This window comes from Thunnus thynnus, chromosome 9 (genome assembly GCF_963924715.1).
Source record: "Thunnus thynnus chromosome 9, fThuThy2.1, whole genome shotgun sequence".
NCBI classification, from domain to species: domain Eukaryota; kingdom Metazoa; phylum Chordata; class Actinopteri; order Scombriformes; family Scombridae; genus Thunnus; species Thunnus thynnus.
The window spans coordinates 3529512-3547278 of record NC_089525.1 but is presented as its reverse complement, the minus strand read 5'-3'; the positions used below and the strand labels follow the sequence as shown (position 1 = coordinate 3547278).

The 17767-nt window shown below is 38.6% G+C and overlaps 1 protein-coding gene across 1 annotated transcript; it reads left to right on the top strand.

Moving 5' to 3' along the window:
• The first annotated feature begins 464 nt into the window (after nucleotides 1–464).
• mmp17b (matrix metallopeptidase 17b) lies at nucleotides 465–13685 on the top strand. The gene is made up of 12 exons (XM_067598553.1): nucleotides 465–525; nucleotides 2932–3152; nucleotides 3747–3879; nucleotides 4012–4165; nucleotides 4260–4368; nucleotides 4505–4682; nucleotides 5573–5749; nucleotides 7506–7599; nucleotides 7849–7922; nucleotides 8046–8195; nucleotides 8602–8883; nucleotides 10078–13685. The coding sequence occupies exons 2-12, from the start codon at nucleotides 3003–3005 to the stop codon at nucleotides 10473–10475; spliced, it is 1899 nt and encodes a 632-aa protein (XP_067454654.1). The 5' UTR covers nucleotides 465–525; nucleotides 2932–3002; the 3' UTR covers nucleotides 10476–13685.
• Nucleotides 13686–17767: the final 4082 nt, after the last annotated feature.

The window sequence follows — 17767 nt, the reverse complement described above, 5'->3', positions numbered from 1 at the left end:
AGAGAAAGGGAGAATCAAATCTGTTCGTCTTCATTTTAGTTTTTTTTAATCCTGGCGTTAAGCAGATTTTGTGTAAGATGTTAATGCTATCATGAGCAAAGATACACATGAATATGCAGATGTTGCACACATGCAAACATGCACGTACACACAAACTCTAAACCCATCTTTGCTATGTAACACTCACTAATCCTCGCTGGGTCAAATACAGGATTCCAGATTCAGAGAGTGTCGTGCTGGGACTGATTGTTTTAATTTTAGAACACAGGAGCTGTGTAAGATTAAAGCTTTTATTTTCATATACATTTCATATTTGTTGTGGATGTGGTGAAAGAAGAGGCTTTTTATGCAAACATGCCTACATTTGTCATGGCAGTGTGGGAGTGGGTGGGGTAGAGGGTGGGGGGTGGGGGTTTACTAGCTGGGCTTTGAGGGAAGAAGCAAGAGAGGAGAAAGGACCCATCTGTTCCTATAGTGGCAGATAAAGAGAGAGTGAGAGGAGGACGGACGTTAAGCAGGAGCAGGGTGAGCATGAAAACACTTCATCTTCCTGTTTTGTTAAATTGCTCTGCGGCAGGGTAATTGTGTTGTTTATTGCTGTCTGCAGTTTGTCTAGATTTGGAGTTTGGAGTGCTCTGGCATTTCATGTGCCACTAAGTTAATCTGAAGTGTGCATGTGTTATAGTGAAAGGTGTGAGATGTTAGAAGCTAGTGCAAGATGGTGACAACATTGCATGTGTCACAGCCAAGATAATCAGTATGACTGTACAGCTGTATGCAGCTATATAGTGACCAGGCTTTACTGTAATTGAGTTTGTCATAGAGGAAAAAAAGAAAGTGAAAGTTTTAGAATTGGTGCATTTTCATTCATAGGAAGATGAAATAATAATAATAACTATAAATAACTATAATAACTATAAATAGCACAAGAGAGATTATTAGCATCTCTTGGTTTTACAGGCTGTCACTTTACTGTGACTACTTTAACACATCCCTCACAGCTCTCAAGCGCTGACGACCTGACAGCACTACCGACAGACAAAAGTTAAAGTAACTGCTGAATAAAGTGCAACAGCTAACCTTGCTGCAGATGTACAGAGCATTTTACTGTCTTTCAGCTCATTACAGCAACTTTACTGTTTTAGTTCAGTCTCAAGTGCTAACAAACCAACTACACTACCGACAGACAAAAGTAAAGATAACTGCTGAAGAAAGCACAACTACTAACACTAGCTACTACAGAGGCAGATATTTCCCTCAGCAAGAGCTGAAAGGAGAGTGAATATTGGACGTATAATAGCACTAATATTCACCAGATGTCTAGAAACACAACTCAAAATGAATGTGAATGTTGCTCTGTGTCTGCTAGATGTATAAATAGGCAACTGCTTGCTAACTAATAAATCAATTTAACAGCATGATCATAAGTAGCATTTACTTCTTTTATGAAATACAAACAAAATGCCAGTTTTCAAGATGAATCGTACAATTTGTCATAGATTCTTTATTTTATATTTTAAATTCCAAAAGCTATTTAAAATCACACAGTAACAATGAAACAAGACAAGGTAGAAAAAACACAAACTGTCCAAAAAAGAAAAAAGAATAATAAAATTAATAATATTAAAGTCCCAGTCAGCAATAAATAAAACAAAAAATTATTCCATGTGACATTCATCAGTCTTTGTTTCAGTGACTTTTTGAAAAAAATCAAGAGGAAGACAACTTTTATCATATAATTTGTTTGTAGTCATGGCACAGAGAAGCTGTGTTCACTTCATGTGTGCTATGACAAAAAACAAACAAACAAACAAAAAAACTGAGTATACCAGAAAAGTGTATTTTATACAAAATTTCATAAAGGTTAATATCACCTCTGATATAAAGGAGAATGTTTGTTGGTCTTTAACAGTCTATGCCTTTTGGCTTTTGCCCTCTACTCTCTTTGCTACTTTAATCTCATTACTTTAACACCGTTCTCCTTCCTCCCTTTCATCCTTCCCTCCCTCCCCAGACGTTTTAACTGAAATGGTATACCCTCTAACTTAATTAAATGAAGCATCTTCTGACTGACACAGACACACGCACTCACATCCACCAGTGTCCTGTACAGCAGTCATCTGTGCCCTCCCCTCTGTGTTTTATGGTAATTTCCTTCCATCTTCTGATTGCATCTGGTAGATTGTCTCCCCAGTGGGAATACTGTATGGATGTTTCCTGTCAACTTCTTTTGCTGACTGCTTTAATTCATTCATATGTTTGTGACATTGGAGTCATGGTGTTTTTTTCCTAATTTAGCAGTGAGAAAATGAAGGGCTGTTCAGTCATCTGACCAGGAATAATTTGAGCACAGAAAGCCAAAGCAGGTTAGAGGGTCTTATTAGATTTATCAGCACATTCTTTGTTTTGTCACTGAAGATACTGGACATAAGAGCCTACTGAAAAAGTGCTTCCTCTGCATTTGAATGTGTGATGTAGGGATGACACAAGAAAAAACAGGCTAGAGAGAAAGAGGATACAAGGAAAAGTAGAAAAGGCTACATTTTGCTTCCTGCTGAAATGTAATATGAAATGAAATACTGAAATACAGTTAAAGTTGTAGTCAATTGAAGTGTAAGTGACATGAAAGCATTTGAATTGTAAGTTAATTAGACAGTTGAATCTCCTGTGAAGCTGGAGCCAACACTGTTCTTCTTTTTCACATTCTCTCCATCCATTTCAATGGGCTAAAAAAGGTGGGAAAATGTTGAATATTTCTAAAACCATGAATGATGTGAAGATTTTTAAAGTACGCATATTCAGATTTTTTGAGCTGAATATTTTGAAGTTTGAATGAAGCTTCTGCATACAAATGTATGTTGAAGTAGCTGAAGGACAAAAAAGCATCCAGAAACATTTTAATTTTCAATTTATTTTTTTACTTCAATCCAGGGATAGAAAATCATCTCAGATTCCAATGGATTTAAAGGCAGCATTGAAGATTTCTATTAAGTGAATATTTCATGCAAAAACATGCAGCCAAGATGAAGACGTGGATTATATTTCTCTGCCTGAGCAATGGATGGATGCAAACAGCCTCTACTGCAGGTGTAACCCCAACACCCTCATCTGCACCAGTGGCACCCACTGAAGACGAGAGCTCCCAACTGGTGGTAAAAGAAACAGCACAAAAATTTGTATATCGTATATATAATATATCACAGCATAGGTGAAAACTTTGACCTGCTGGTGGTGCTAAAGAAGAAAACAGAAGCTCACCAATGTGGTTAGAATGTGTCCTCTAGAGACCTTAAATATCTTTTGTAAATTTAAAGACAATCCATCAAATGTTGTCTGAAATATTTCACTCTGAAGCATGGATGTCAACCTCATGGTGGTGCTAGAGGAAAAGTCAAAGTCAGTAGGTTTCATCCTCTTGGGACCATAAATACCTTTACAAATGTCATGGCAATCCATCTAATTGTTGTTTGAGATATTTCACCCTGGACAACGGTGGTTGACTGATCAAACAACAGAGCAACATTGCCATCCCTACAGCATCCCAAGCATGGCAAAAAAATGTCTCCAGGCAATATTACTTTTCCTACAAAATGTATAAATGTATTTGCTAATGCAAATTATTTGCATATTAAAGTACATTTCAGGAGACAGGTTTAGCAGGTGAGGCTTCATTTGCTCAGTTTAGATGCAAGGCTGAAATTGTTGGAGAATCCATTCAGGATGACTTTTCTGTTCTCTACTCATAGGATTGGTTGATGAAGTATGGCTACCTCCCACCTTCAGACCCTTCCACAGGACAGCTACAGGCTTGGACAGCTGTTACTAATGCTGTCAGGGCCATGCAGAGGTTTGCAGGCCTCAAAGACACAGGAATTGTAGGTGAGGATTACAGAGGGGTGGGTAGCTATGTACCATAGAAGTACACTTTGATGGACCTAACATGTTTAACCTGGTGTTCTTTATGTGACCCTTTGAACCTGATTTTTCTCTTCCATGTTTTGATGTGTTCAGATGAGGAAACAATGGCGTTAATGAGCACTCCACGCTGCTCCCTACCTGATCAGGAAGAGCCATCTAAATCACTGACCAACCAAGAGGAGAGAAACATGAGAAGGAGGAGGAAAAGGACTATCTCTATGTGGACCCGCAGGAACATCAACTGGAGGTCAGATACACAAAATTTTTACAGAATCACCACTCATCCCATTTCCTTCAAGTCACCTGTGACATGATAAACACACACTCTTTTACATCCCCAGGTTGCATTCATATCCCTCCTCTTCCCATCTGTCTCGGGAGACTATTCGCTCGCTGGTCTTCTATGCTTTAAGAGTGTGGGCAGAGCCAACACCACTGGAGTTCCATGAGGTAAATACATTGGTGCAATGCTGCATTCATGCCATAAAGGAAGATGGGAGATATGAGTTTCCTATCACAGACAGCTAATCACATTAATATGTAAATCTGTCCAAATCACTCCTTCCCTCTTGCCCTTTGCCACTAGGTGGGCAGTCCAGAGTCAGCTGACCTACAGGTAGACTTCCTCCATGGTTACCATGGTGATGGCTATCCCTTTGATGGGGCAGGCGGTGCAGTTGGCCATGCTTTTTTCCCATCAGACCCTGACCGGGCAGGAGGAGTTCATTTGGACGCAGAGGAAGAGTGGGTCTTCAGACAGCCAGGTGGAACTTCTGCACAGTTCATCTTCCAATGTTATAAAGTTGTATATGTATTTTTGAACAAATCATTTTAGAACTGTCCTTTTGTCTATTTTGAAATTATTCAAAATTTCCTTTTGATCAACACTTTGGTCTGACACAAAATCATTTTCATGAATTTGGCTGTGGATGTTTATAGTCTCCAGAGGATGATCCTTTCTGATTGCAATCCATTTCTCTAGCAATATATTCTGGATGCATTCAGCCACAGTGCCCCTGTGCACTAGAATTTTGGCTTCAATCACCGCCTAACATATTCACTGTAATTATTGGTATAAGTAAGATGCTTGGAGTGAGAATTATGTGCATAAAGCACCAGTGAAATGTGAGTCATTATACTGTACAGTCAGTGCAGACAGTAATAATTCAAACTAAAGAGCATCCAGTGTAAGCAGCCTGTTAGGTCACATTTGTACACAGAATAATCATTTTCATAAATTTTGCAGAGAATATTCACTCTCTTCAGAGATAAAAGCTTATTTATTTTGGTTATCCCATGACCTTTCAACCATTGCTATCTTTACATCAAAACTTCAATTTCCACCCAAGATATTGCATAATAAAAAAAAACTGCCTTGAATATAGTGATTGTAACCTGTTCTGTAGAGGCACCCTGAGGTCAGAGCTTATATGAGCCCATCTTAGAGACAAGACTTAAAATACCAAAGTTCTTAAATCTGAAAAAAAACTGTTGTGTCTTTGGGTTTGTAAGAAGGATCGCAACATCTGGTGACTGCTTGCAAGGCTTTAGACCACATTATAATTCCCCTCCCTATTACATTTATCCTCTCCAAACAATGAAAGATACGAATGAATATTCAAACTACACCCTTCTCCCCCTCTCTCCTTCCCAGCCTCTGAGGGTACTGATCTGTTCACAGTTCTGGTCCATGAGTTTGGCCATGCACTGGGCCTGGCTCACTCCTCATCCCGCCACTCAGTGATGAGACCGTACTACCAGGGTCCTGCTGGAGACCCCCTTCACTACCGCCTGGGATCCCAAGATCTAGAGCACATCACCCAGCTCTATGGTAGGAATCTTTCCTATCAAAATGCACCTTTCTTAGTCACACAAGTATCCATAATGAGAATTTAAACATTACCAAAAAAATTTACAAAAAACACATTTTCTCAGTTAGTTCTAGTGGTTTCTAGTAATGCAGTTCCAGTCACTGTGGTTTTATTTGAGATTTCTCCCTCTACCCCAATACAATGGAGGTGAAAGGAATTGCATCTGTGGCTTAACATTTAAAGAATTAACATCTATTTCCAGAAACATTGTCCCCGTTACATGATAGTCCACAGACTTGACTATGTACTATTTTTATAAGGACTCTTTCTTTAGTGGAAAGTAGTTCCAATAAACAATGTTCAGAAATCAAAATAGAATACCTACCAACCAAAAGTACCTTCTTCTCAAAAAGTAGCACTTACATAATGTGTAAACAGCAGCCACAACTGCTGCAATTAGTTAACATCGTTTTCCCTGTCACATGTTGCATCCAAACTATCTCCAAAAGTGGATTAGAAGCTTTTCTGACTTGACAACAAAGCAGACTTTGAAAACCATGCCATACTGCTGCTCCTTGCAGTAGGTCTACATTTTTATCCCATTTTTGCAAGACAGTTTACTTGCATATATTTTAAGTCACCAATTGCATTACAATTTTGTGTCAGACAGAGGACATAATGACTTAATTGTGTAGTGACTTCATATCTGCTTCTTATAAAAAAGTCCCTCTCAGTAGCTTTTCAATAAAGGCATGAAACTGGAGAGTTGTTGAGTAGTGATGAGTGAGGACAGCTGTGAACTGGTTGCTGGGACTGACCTCTGTCTGGTGTCTTACATAGGATGTACAGACAGACCCTTTTGTTAGCAGTTTTATCCTCCTCATTATTCTCAAATGCTCATGTGAAAGCATTGGACTGTCAGGGATGAAAGGATCAAAAGCAGGAAATTATCTATGACATGTGTGACTCCATTGCTGTTAAAAATGAGCATCTCTTGATTCATTTAGTCTTTGTATAATATCATGCATGCTTCTTAACATCCTACCAGCAGCAGTTTGGACATACAGACCGCTCTACATATGCATCAGTATGATCACACAGCAGCTTTGTTACTTTCAATACATCATCATGAATGATACCATCATAAAAAAAGACAATTTCTGACAAGTATTTTGGCTGAGGATGGCTTTAGGATGAGGTTGGTGTGGTTTTATATTTTTGTTATTGTCAATAAATCCCACGTCTCTCAATACTTGGCCTTCCCAACAAAGATGTAAATATCATGTCAAAAATATATAGTTTTGGGATGTTTTTAGAAAGTCATTTCCTAAAAAAAAAAGCTGGGCACTGTAGGTTCAAGCAAACGTCAGTCAAAGAAATAAAACTTGTTTTGGGGACTATTTTCAGCAGCAGATTGATACACATTTGATGGTCTAGTGAGTATTTCTGGCAGCAGGTCAGTGTGTGTGGGCTTGAGTCAAAATAAACTAGTGTGTGTGTTCATAGTAATGAAGTAACATGTCATCCGGTGTAACGGTGTAGCTCATTGACGTGTTCTTAATAATGAGCAGTGTGGTGACAAATTAATAATCAATCTTGAGATTTCTCTGTCTGATTACAGATGATTGTTACATCATAATCTGATGCTTTTTTAATATATTGATCACTGGAATGCATTTGATGTCATTAATAGTTTAAAAAAAGTTGCATTATAAGGAAACGTCTACTGTACAGAATATTGTCATGAGATTTAAATTGTTTTCATTTTTGATTTAGGTAAAAGGAACCAGCTGCTGGCTACAGACGCTCCTCGCATTGCCCCAGAGCCACAGTTACGTCACAGAGGCCATCACTATCATCACAGATATGGGTGAGCTTACAGTACAGAATACGAAAAAAAACAAAAAAACTACAATGAAAACTACAATAATATCATCTTGTAATGAATAAGTTTCAACAATAATTATTACATTCAGCTTTAAATGTTCCAAAACATTTCCATTTCCTGCATTCCTTTTACAAAACACATTGGCACAGGTTTGTTTACAGCTCTAGGATATGTATTAGATTGTATTAATATTTCAGTAACTGGTCCTCCCTGTGTGTTTTATCCTTTCAGCCCCTCCATAGATCGCTGTAACACCAGTTTTGATGCTGTGGCAAGAATCCGAGGAGAGACTTTCTTCTTCAAAGGTAGAGACTGCAAACTCAAACACACTCATTAGCAGGTTGAATTAGAAAACTGACATTAATACCTTGTGTGTAAAAATGACCATTAGCCTCTCCTCCATTATGTCCCTGTTCATGTCCCTCCAGGACTGATGATGTGGCGAGTCAGTGGCGAGGGTTTAGTGTCCGGTCGTGGGGCTTCAGTCAGGAGGTTGTGGAGGGGTCTACCTCCTGACCTGCAACGTCTTCACGCTGTGCTCGAGAGACAATCAGACCATGCCATCATCTTCATCAGCGGTATGTTAACAATGACTCCCAGCTATGTCATAATGTTATGTTATTTTGACTTCCTTGTTAATCAATCAATTAATTGATTAGTCAGTTATTTAGTGTAAACCAAGAAAGTAAATCAATAGATTGATCAGTCAATCCAATACATATCCAATAGTGAAATTTGTAAAACTTCAAAAAGCTATATTTCACACAGTGCAAGTGCGATTGACACCAAACTCGGTTGATGGACAAGCTGAAAAGGTTTTACAATGTTTCCATTGGACCAACCAATTATGAACATTGTATCATGAATATTGTTTAAATATGTATACCTGCCTTATTATTTAATGTTTACACTAAAAGCTGATTTATTCGCAGTTTTACATTTTCCAAACCAAAAGTAACCACTCCAGCTGGTGTCTTGCTGTAGGTTCCCAGTTCTGGCTGTTCAGGGACCTCACCCTGCAGGAAGGTTACCCTCAGCCCCTGTCAGCTCTCAGGATGGGGGTGAGTTTGGCAGGGGCAGATGATGACGTGGAGAAAGAGGAGGAGGAGGAGGAGGACGGAGAAGCAGGGAGGCGGGGCCTGATCTGGGACCCAGAGGAGGGCCCTGTGTGGGGGGAAAAGGGAGATGCTGAGAAAGCAGAGCAAGATGACACCTGGACTCAGCTTCTCAGAGAGGGTGTCAGTGGAATCACGACGCACAGTGATGGTGAGAACAGGAATGTGTGTATGTGTGTCATTGTAGAGCTATCTAGTCTTTTGAGGACCATATGTCCTTACAGTCTGCTGGATTTTATGGTTTATAATCAGGATTTAGGGGTTTGGGTTAGGGACTCGGATTAGGTTTAGGTGTCGGTTAGGGTTAAGATTATTTTAGGATTAAATCCCAGTCCATCATTTTTTTGACCATATTAATTTGAAATAAACTAACATACATATTTGAAGAGGTTGTTGTATGAAAAATCTGCCTCTTGTCAGTTAGTCAATGGATGATAAAATATATTTGCAGACATTGCTGATGTAAACAAACCTTTAACAGCATCAGAAAACATTAGGAACTAGTTATGGAGTTATGATAAACATCTTCCAATCAACTTAGTTCTCTATCATATCAAGATCATATGGGGACTGACCTACTCATTGATCATTTTTATCCCACAAAAGTAGGCTAACATATGGATGTATATATGTTTGTAAGAGAAGCACATTTGAGTGAGAGCTTTTGCCACATACTAAAAGTGTTAACGTTGCTTCTCAATGTGGCAGAATCTCTTTCGTTGAGCTGGTTAATGTAACGGAATTCAAATGATTGAAATTATTTCTGTTGTTGGGTTAGTAAAGATGTTCTTGGCGTACACTAAATTGATTGAATAAGCACATTCAAACTCCACTTTAAAACATTTCTGGAAGGTATCCATCTCTGACATACCACTCACAGGCGATTTGTTTTCAGGAACTTATCCACATCACCTTATTGGTTGAACAAACAAACAGGGATAATCTGTTTAGTCATTTAACCATTGTTACATACGTTCCCTTTTATTCAGAAAGTTATTATATTTTCCACGAAAGTCGACATTCCATGCTACATCCATGAGCACTAGCAGTTCATTTTTATGTATTTAATAAGATAAAAAATTGTTTATTGAACACAGTACTGTAATGTAGATAATGTAGACTGTGGTGAATCATTAAAATTCATGCACACAGGAAAAATCCCAGATATACAGTAGTTCAGATTTAGCAAAGAAGATTATTCAGGGGATGAAAGACAGGGAGGGGGAGGGTTGTACAACAAGCCAACACAAGCCAATCTGTTGTCACTGTTAAATGGAATGAAATTTGTTATAAAGAGCAGAAAAAACAAGTTTTTTTGTGAAATCCTCCTCTCTCTCCTCTCCAGGTTCTGTCTATCTCTTCAGAGGAGAGTCCTATTGGAAGTTCATGTTTCCAGGCTCCACGCCGCAGGACGGATACCCACGATCCTCGGCCGCTGACTGGCTGGACTGCCCCAACTCCTCATCCTCACCTGTGGTAGACGACCTCTCCTTGTCTCTCTCTCCACGTGCAGGAAGACAGGAGCTCCGAGAGAGATGGAGGGAGGAGAGGGAGAAGGAGGAAGCAGGAGGAAGGAGGAGAGACCATGGGAGGGACGGACATGGACATAAACATAAAGACAGGCAGGACAGAGGTCCGCACATAAGAACACAGTGCACTTGCCAAAATGGAGCTCTTGGTGGCAGGACAACATCTTTTATTGCTGCCTTGCTGCTGGGCACATGGACACTGTTGGCAATTTAAATCTGACATATGCAATAAAAGTCAGCTGCATCTCATCAACAAACACTCACTATGTGAATCCACTACATTAGGAAGAATTCAACATTTTTGGAAATATTTTGGAACAATATCAGTCTCATGTCTATGTGTTAAGTCTAGAGCTGCAGTCAGGATTTGGTTAGCCTAGCTTAGCATAAAGACTAGAAGCAGGGGGAAACAGCTAGCCTGGTAATTTGTGACTTTATTTACATGAGCATCATTTTATCCATCCACCCAGCACTTCTGTGCAGTGCTTCCAGGTTGTAGTTTAGGATCACTGTAATCACAAACATCTGTTAAATCTTTGCCAAGAAATAGCCCCAACATACAATTTGTCCTAAAACCACCAACAGTTATTTTTACATTTCTCTTTGTGTAGAGATTAAAACAGATACAAAGTGAGCTTTAGAGTTGTTGGGAGGTGTATTTTTTAACTTTGAACAGAGCCTTGGTTGCAGGTTAGGCTTTCTTCTTGCAGGTCAGGCTTTCCCCTGTTTCCGGTTTTTATGCTAAGCTAGGCTAACCATGCTCTGTACTCAACACACAGACCTGAAGTCCATATCTTCTCTTCTCATTGTCAGAAAGAAAACAAATGAGTGCATTTCCCCCAAATCCTGAACTCTTGGTTTAAATTCCAGTATTTGCTATAGTCGCAGGTATAGAGAGGACCTTTGTCTACGAAATCAAGATCTATAATATTCAGCTCTTGGTCTTTTTCAAAAACAGCTGAGCTGGATGGGAAATTCTGTAAGCATGAAAACATACTTAAAACTACTGCAGACTCTGGTGTGCTGCTGTTTTGAAGCCAATAGATTTACCTCATGATCTGGATTTTCACCACTCACAAAGCTATTGTTTTTTTAGAGGGTGCAGAGTTTTTGTTTTTTTTTTCAAAATTCTTTGTAAAATATGAACTACAAAACTAATGTAAATATTTTCTTGACTATGCAATTAATTGTACTTATGACCTTTAGGGTTAAAAATAAGAGCCTGCAGGGAGCACAGAGCAGACAATAAGGCATCTACACTGCAATTACTTAGCTTACTCACATGGAGTATGCTGCACAAGGAGACAGATTTTTGCAGCCAGTTTATTAGAAACTCCAATTCGTACTTGATGGAAGTGCTTTTCACACTGTAGATCCTGCCCAAGAGTTTCTCTTGTCATTGACATTTTTGTATATAGCTAGTTAGAGAGTTATTTTTTGCTCTTTTTGGATCTCTGAAGAACATGCTCCTGTGCATCTCAGCTGGTCTGGAGAGGGCTGACACACATATAACTAATGTTGACATAAAAACACCGTATGGTAGATAATGATCAAAGTGACTATGCTCTCACTCCATTCTTTGTGTCAAACCTCAGGTATTTGGGGAAGATGTTGCTCTGCAGCAGTCATATTAATATAGCAATATCTGCTCCATAGCCTTTGTAAAATTCATGCAATGTACAGGTAGTCTATATCACACAGCTTTATTTATACTGTGGATGTTTGTTTTATTAAAACTATTCTTCTTTTTATGCAAATGTCTATATATAAAATGTCAAATGATATAGAGAAGCAAAATTCGGTCTAGAGATCTTTCATTCTTCATTTTAGTACAGTGTTTGAAAATGAAGAGACTGGTCAGGAGATAGACAGTGATGCTGTTTGTATTCACTGTAAGATTAGGTCAGATTTTGCAAAAAGCAAATTGCTTCTATTTTGCAATTTTCACTGTATTTTTAAAATTTCTTTTTCACAGCCACAAGGAAGTGCACTCAAGTACAAATTGAGCCCAATTTAGTGTTTTTAACACTAATGCTGTGAGAACCACAAATGAAATTCCATTCACCTGTATTGTATTGGCATAGGGACAGAAATTTCTGAGGCAGACATCTCTCACCTGGACAAATAAAACCAAAACTAATAGGGTATTACACAGGTCTAGCTCACCTGTTTAACCTGTAGAAGCATCAGAATTTTTCAATTTGTCATCACCAAAAAGGACTGATCTCAGATCAAAAACCATGAGACAAGTGAATGGTAAACAGGGTAATGGGCAGCTCAGTGTATTTTCAGTTACAGTAAGAGTTCACCAACAGAGGTCGGCAAAGATTGTCTAACAATACTATGAATTCATGGCTTCCAAACTAAACTTTATTCACCTGTCATCAGTACATATGTTTTGGCATCCAAAATTATCCAAAGTAGTCAAAGCTTTTATCCAGGAGATACACCTAAAGAAAAGGATGGATCACTGAAACATGCTCTTCTCCACCTCAGGAAATGATCACCAGAAGCTGAAGCACTGTCTGATTAGATGGTCATGTGTGTACCTGATACACCAGTTGGTAAATGTAATTTTTATGCAGAAAGACAAATCCTGGACCAGGACTTAGTCAGATCCGTACCTAGGTGTCACAGAGACACTGTCCACCGATGTTCCTCAATCAATTCTGGTGCATCTTTCCACTCTCCTCCTCTTAATTTTTAGTCAGGAATTGATTTGTTTCTTACTTACTCTACTTTTTCCAAGTTAGGCTGGTTTCCTTAACATGCTAGTAGATTTGCTTTGTTTCTAGATGTTGCCAAAGCATCTGTGTAAACTGTTCTGATCCCTTCGAAACACAATTTGGCTTCTGATGAATATGCACAGACAGGTGAAAATTCTAACTTTAGGGGCTACAAATTGGGCTACACTGGGTCAAGCATGGGACTTGAGGTCACCCTGAGAGAAACTGTCTCTCTCCTTGGGTACACAGCTGTGTCTGGATGTTTGGGGAATGCAGGAGCCATTCTGAATAAAGAGTGAACCAGCGTTGTCACGGTAACCAAGGTCAGGGACTCCCCAGACACCACAGATAGGTGACTGCGCAGATTCCATTGGCATAAACACACTGTGTTGACAGTGACCTGATGCTCCATGCAACGTGACCTAAACTAACACAGTTCCTTGTTTAGAAACTAATGAGCCAATAGACTAACTTTGCATACAGTAGATGCATTGGGTTTGACCATGTCTGGGTGTATAGTGTTTATGGTATGATCTGTAGGGGTTAAGGAGTGACCACCTGGGACTAGTGTCAGAACACTAGAGACGACATCAATGCACAGACAACCGTGATTGATAATGTTTCTCTTCTCTGCTTGGCCAAGTGTTCAATAAATATTGTTAACATAAGGCATCAAAGGCTCCTGGACACTTCACTGATGAGTTGACCATTGATGAGGGATCTTCCATAACAGTGACAAGTTAAAAGGAAAACCTGAATAAATGAGTGGATGAACATAATGAATGCAGTTGCTTCCATACAGGCCATAAAGGCTAATTGAATGGTTTTATGCTTGTGAAAATGATGTGAATCATTGCTATCGCCTTCACAGTCACAAGATCTCAACCCAACTGAACACCTATGGGAGATGTTGGAACAAAGTGCTAGACAGCACTCTCCACCACCACCATCAAAACACCAAATGAGAAAATATCTCTTGGTAGAATAACGTTTATCCCTCCAGGACCCGGATTAGAACCATATATGATACTCCTTATCTCTTAATTAACAAATGAGCAATATAAAACTAGTTATATAGATCCACATGGCGGGTTTACCCTTGTTTTAAGGACCCGAGAAACTTAAACATTATTTATGTATCCATGTGTGTAGATGATTTATTAACCTAGCAAAACATCTGCCTTTATGACATTATCATCTGACCACTTAATTAAATGGGACAAATGTAAGGGGACAGTATGTGTGGGGCCACTTATTTCAAATTTAGTATTAAAAAGAGAATGACATTATGATGGTCCTCTACCAGCATGTTATATTATTGACCATTTAAGATATGGTCCTGGATAATATTATAATAAATATGTTTTATGATGTTACAATGCTATAGTGAAGGTCTGGTTAGGTTCAGGTACAAAAACGACTTGGTTAGGTTCAGGGAAAGATTGTGGTTTGGGTTAAAATGAGTACTTCATTAAAGCAGCTATAATTGATATTTGTATAATAGTGTGTTATGTGAGAGATGTGGCTCATAATGATGAATGTACAGAGAAATATTTGTGACTCTGCAGCTCCCCTCAGCTTTATGGAGCTTTATGTCGAGTTTCAGCTCATTGTTTATCTGTTCGGCAGCAACTTTCCCATCTTGGTTCACTCTGGTTCAGGCAGCTGGTTTCAGAGAAAAAGCTCTAAAAAACCACTGTAGGTGCAGGTTTAAAGGGTAACCCCACACTCAAATTCCCTCCATCCCAGCGTATTTAAAAAATGCAACAGAGGACTGAAGAGAAATGACTGTAGCGGGCATGGTCTCGTGGCTACATAGTGTGTGACTCTGGAGGTAAATAGACACTGACCAGAGTGGATTAAAAATGACCATTGCTCAGTGTAGTAGGAATAGTGATGTAGAGCTGCTAGTCAGAGCTAATTAGGTGACATTAGGAGACACAGAGTCCGCTGGAGCTTTGACAGTCACTGGAAGCACATTCATGGCCCTGAGTAAAAGTTTCTGTGTTGTACCTGTGTTGTAGCTGAGCCACAGCCCTGCTGTTTGTCATTTTAACATTACCGTCATCAGCCCTGAATATCTTGCTCAGCTCTGAATATAGCACAGTTAGTTATCAGTGTGTTATATTTACTGCCACAAAAAAGGAACAAATCTTTGGGTTGTTTTCATAACCATGGTTCTCTGAGTAACACAACGATGCCTCTCTGCTGTCTCTTATCAGGCTTGCTAACACTACCAGCAGCTCTGTGTGAGCGGTACAAACTGAAGCTACAGTTAGTCAGTGTTCTGTTATTTTTACTTGCTGCACATGATATAGTGAATATACTTCAGAGTCTTGCCAAATACATCATGATAAAGGAGGGGGCAAATAATTTGGCTGAACTGAATTTTCAAATCCAAACAGACACAAATGACCCAATTTTGAGCAAAAGTAGCTTTACATACAATATTTGTTGGAAAAATCACCTGTATTAACATCATATGCCAACATAGACCTACGTGATTATATGTACAGTGTAAAAAAATATAATTTAGTTTACCCTTAAAGGTTGGGGTCCTTTGTTGTCATGGTAATAACCACATGGTTGAAGTTAGGGGACGATCACAAAAACAAGAAACAAACAAACAAAAAAACCCCCCAACAACAATGTTGACTCATGATGGGACACGAGAAATGAACAGCGATCATGTTCAAATCTGATGTTTTGTTGATTCATCCATCTAGCCCGACCTCCCTATATGACTTTGTCGCTCTATCATAATATCAACTGATTTCCTCCTTTGCTCCTGTAATAAATACTATGGCCAGTAGAGGGTGCTGTCACTTGAACGTAAACATATTGTTTGTGGAACTCCCTGAAACATCTGATTCTGTTGTTTTGGGGGGGACAACAGTCTTCTTCCACTATAAGCTCAATTAAAATAAACAGATAATAGCACCTGTATAACAGCTCATCTGTTATCCCTAAATACAACTTTAAATGTGTTTACATATCTTATGTTTTCTTTGCTGAAACTCACAGGATTGTTAAGGATAAAAACAGTCCCTGATGAAGACAGTTCACAGTGGGTCATCTCACAAGTCTGGCCTTGATTCTATTATTGCTACCACTAAAGCACTGCATGGCTGGTTATGAAAAACCTTAAGGGTTTACATCGGGCATTTGTGCTTTTTGGTTAATCATAACGTAAAGGTCAGACCAGTGTGGCAATCTGTGTCTTAGAACATCATGCCCATTGGTGGGATGTGACTGTATTTCTCTTCATTCACCCGCCTAACATGTTGTGTTTCTTCTGTTAAAAAAGGGAGAAGAGGACCTGCAACATCCCTGGCTTGAAGTGAAAGTGAAAAGATACAATTCTGGCCCTGCCAGTCACACATTGTGCCCTGTTAAATCATAAAAAACAGTTTTTGCATATACCACTTGTAGCTTTTTCAGTGAAGGGGAAAGCAGGGGCAGACCATGTCTGTTAGCTAATGGATGGTTTGACTAGTCTCACTATACAACATGTACAACAATGTCGGGCCCTCAGATCAGATTATCAAAATTTACTTGCAGATAACAGGGGCTTGCGCTTCCGTCAATACCACCATTGTGGTGCCTTTGAACAATGCATGTAACCAACAAAAAGCTCTAGTGGGGTAGCTCACTGATCACAGATAAGACTGTGGTAGGGCTGGATAATTTGAATGAATATTGTGTCTCTCATCTCATGACAGCAAGGTTTTCACTCTGCCTTCGAGTGTGGCCATTCAGAACTGCTACAATCACTCGGTCAGACCGTGCTTTGTACAAATAATTTGGTTTTCATTTCATGCATACTCCAACCTTTAAAGCTAATATACAAACATAAAAAACATGCAATTGAATTTGAGATCATAAAGCCAAAAAACACCTGACACTGTTTTTGTGGACCATTCTACAAAAAACAACAACATCAAATCTGGATGTGCAAACAAATGTGGGAAAAAATGCCCAAAACAATCATGTAATTTCTAGCTGTACACTTAATACAGGCAATGTTAATTGAGAGAGAACACTTGGGAACACAAAACTATGCTGTTTTTTAGTTTTAAAGAGTGAATACAGCACAAAAACGATTTTTTTTTTGGAGTAATAAACCTCAATTTATTATGTCTCAGATAAAAGAATACAGTATGTGCCTGTATATGTATGTACAGTATGTCAGGTATCAGGCTCAATGAGATGCACACCATAAATAATTTAAATTTAAGTTTTTCTTGGTTATCGACACCTCCACACATTCTTAGTTTAAAAATATATATATATGTGGTAGGGATTCTGCTCAATTCAGCATATCAATGATATAATTTGCAATTAATTCAATAACATTTCTTGCATTTTCTAATTTCCTAAATGTTCTTCCAAATAGAACTATTACTGGTTACACCGGCGCTAACAAAAACGTCTCCCATGACACACTCAGCCCCCTCTTTTGCATAACGAAGCAGAAATGCATGAAGAAATGTAAAAAAGAAAATACAGAAATATACACGTTTGGGGAAATAAATGGGGAGAAAAATGTGAGGGGAAAATAATACATAAATAAATAAATGAATGTGAAAATGAATAAATTAATCAATAAAATGGAAAATTAAATGGGAAAGTAAATAAATAGGGGGATTAATACAAAGGCAAATAAATACAGAAGCAAATAAAAACAGACATATCAACTTATGTCACATTTTATCAATTAATTAATGGCCACATTTATTTTTAATAATATTGTGTGTTCACTGTCACAGAAGAGAATAAA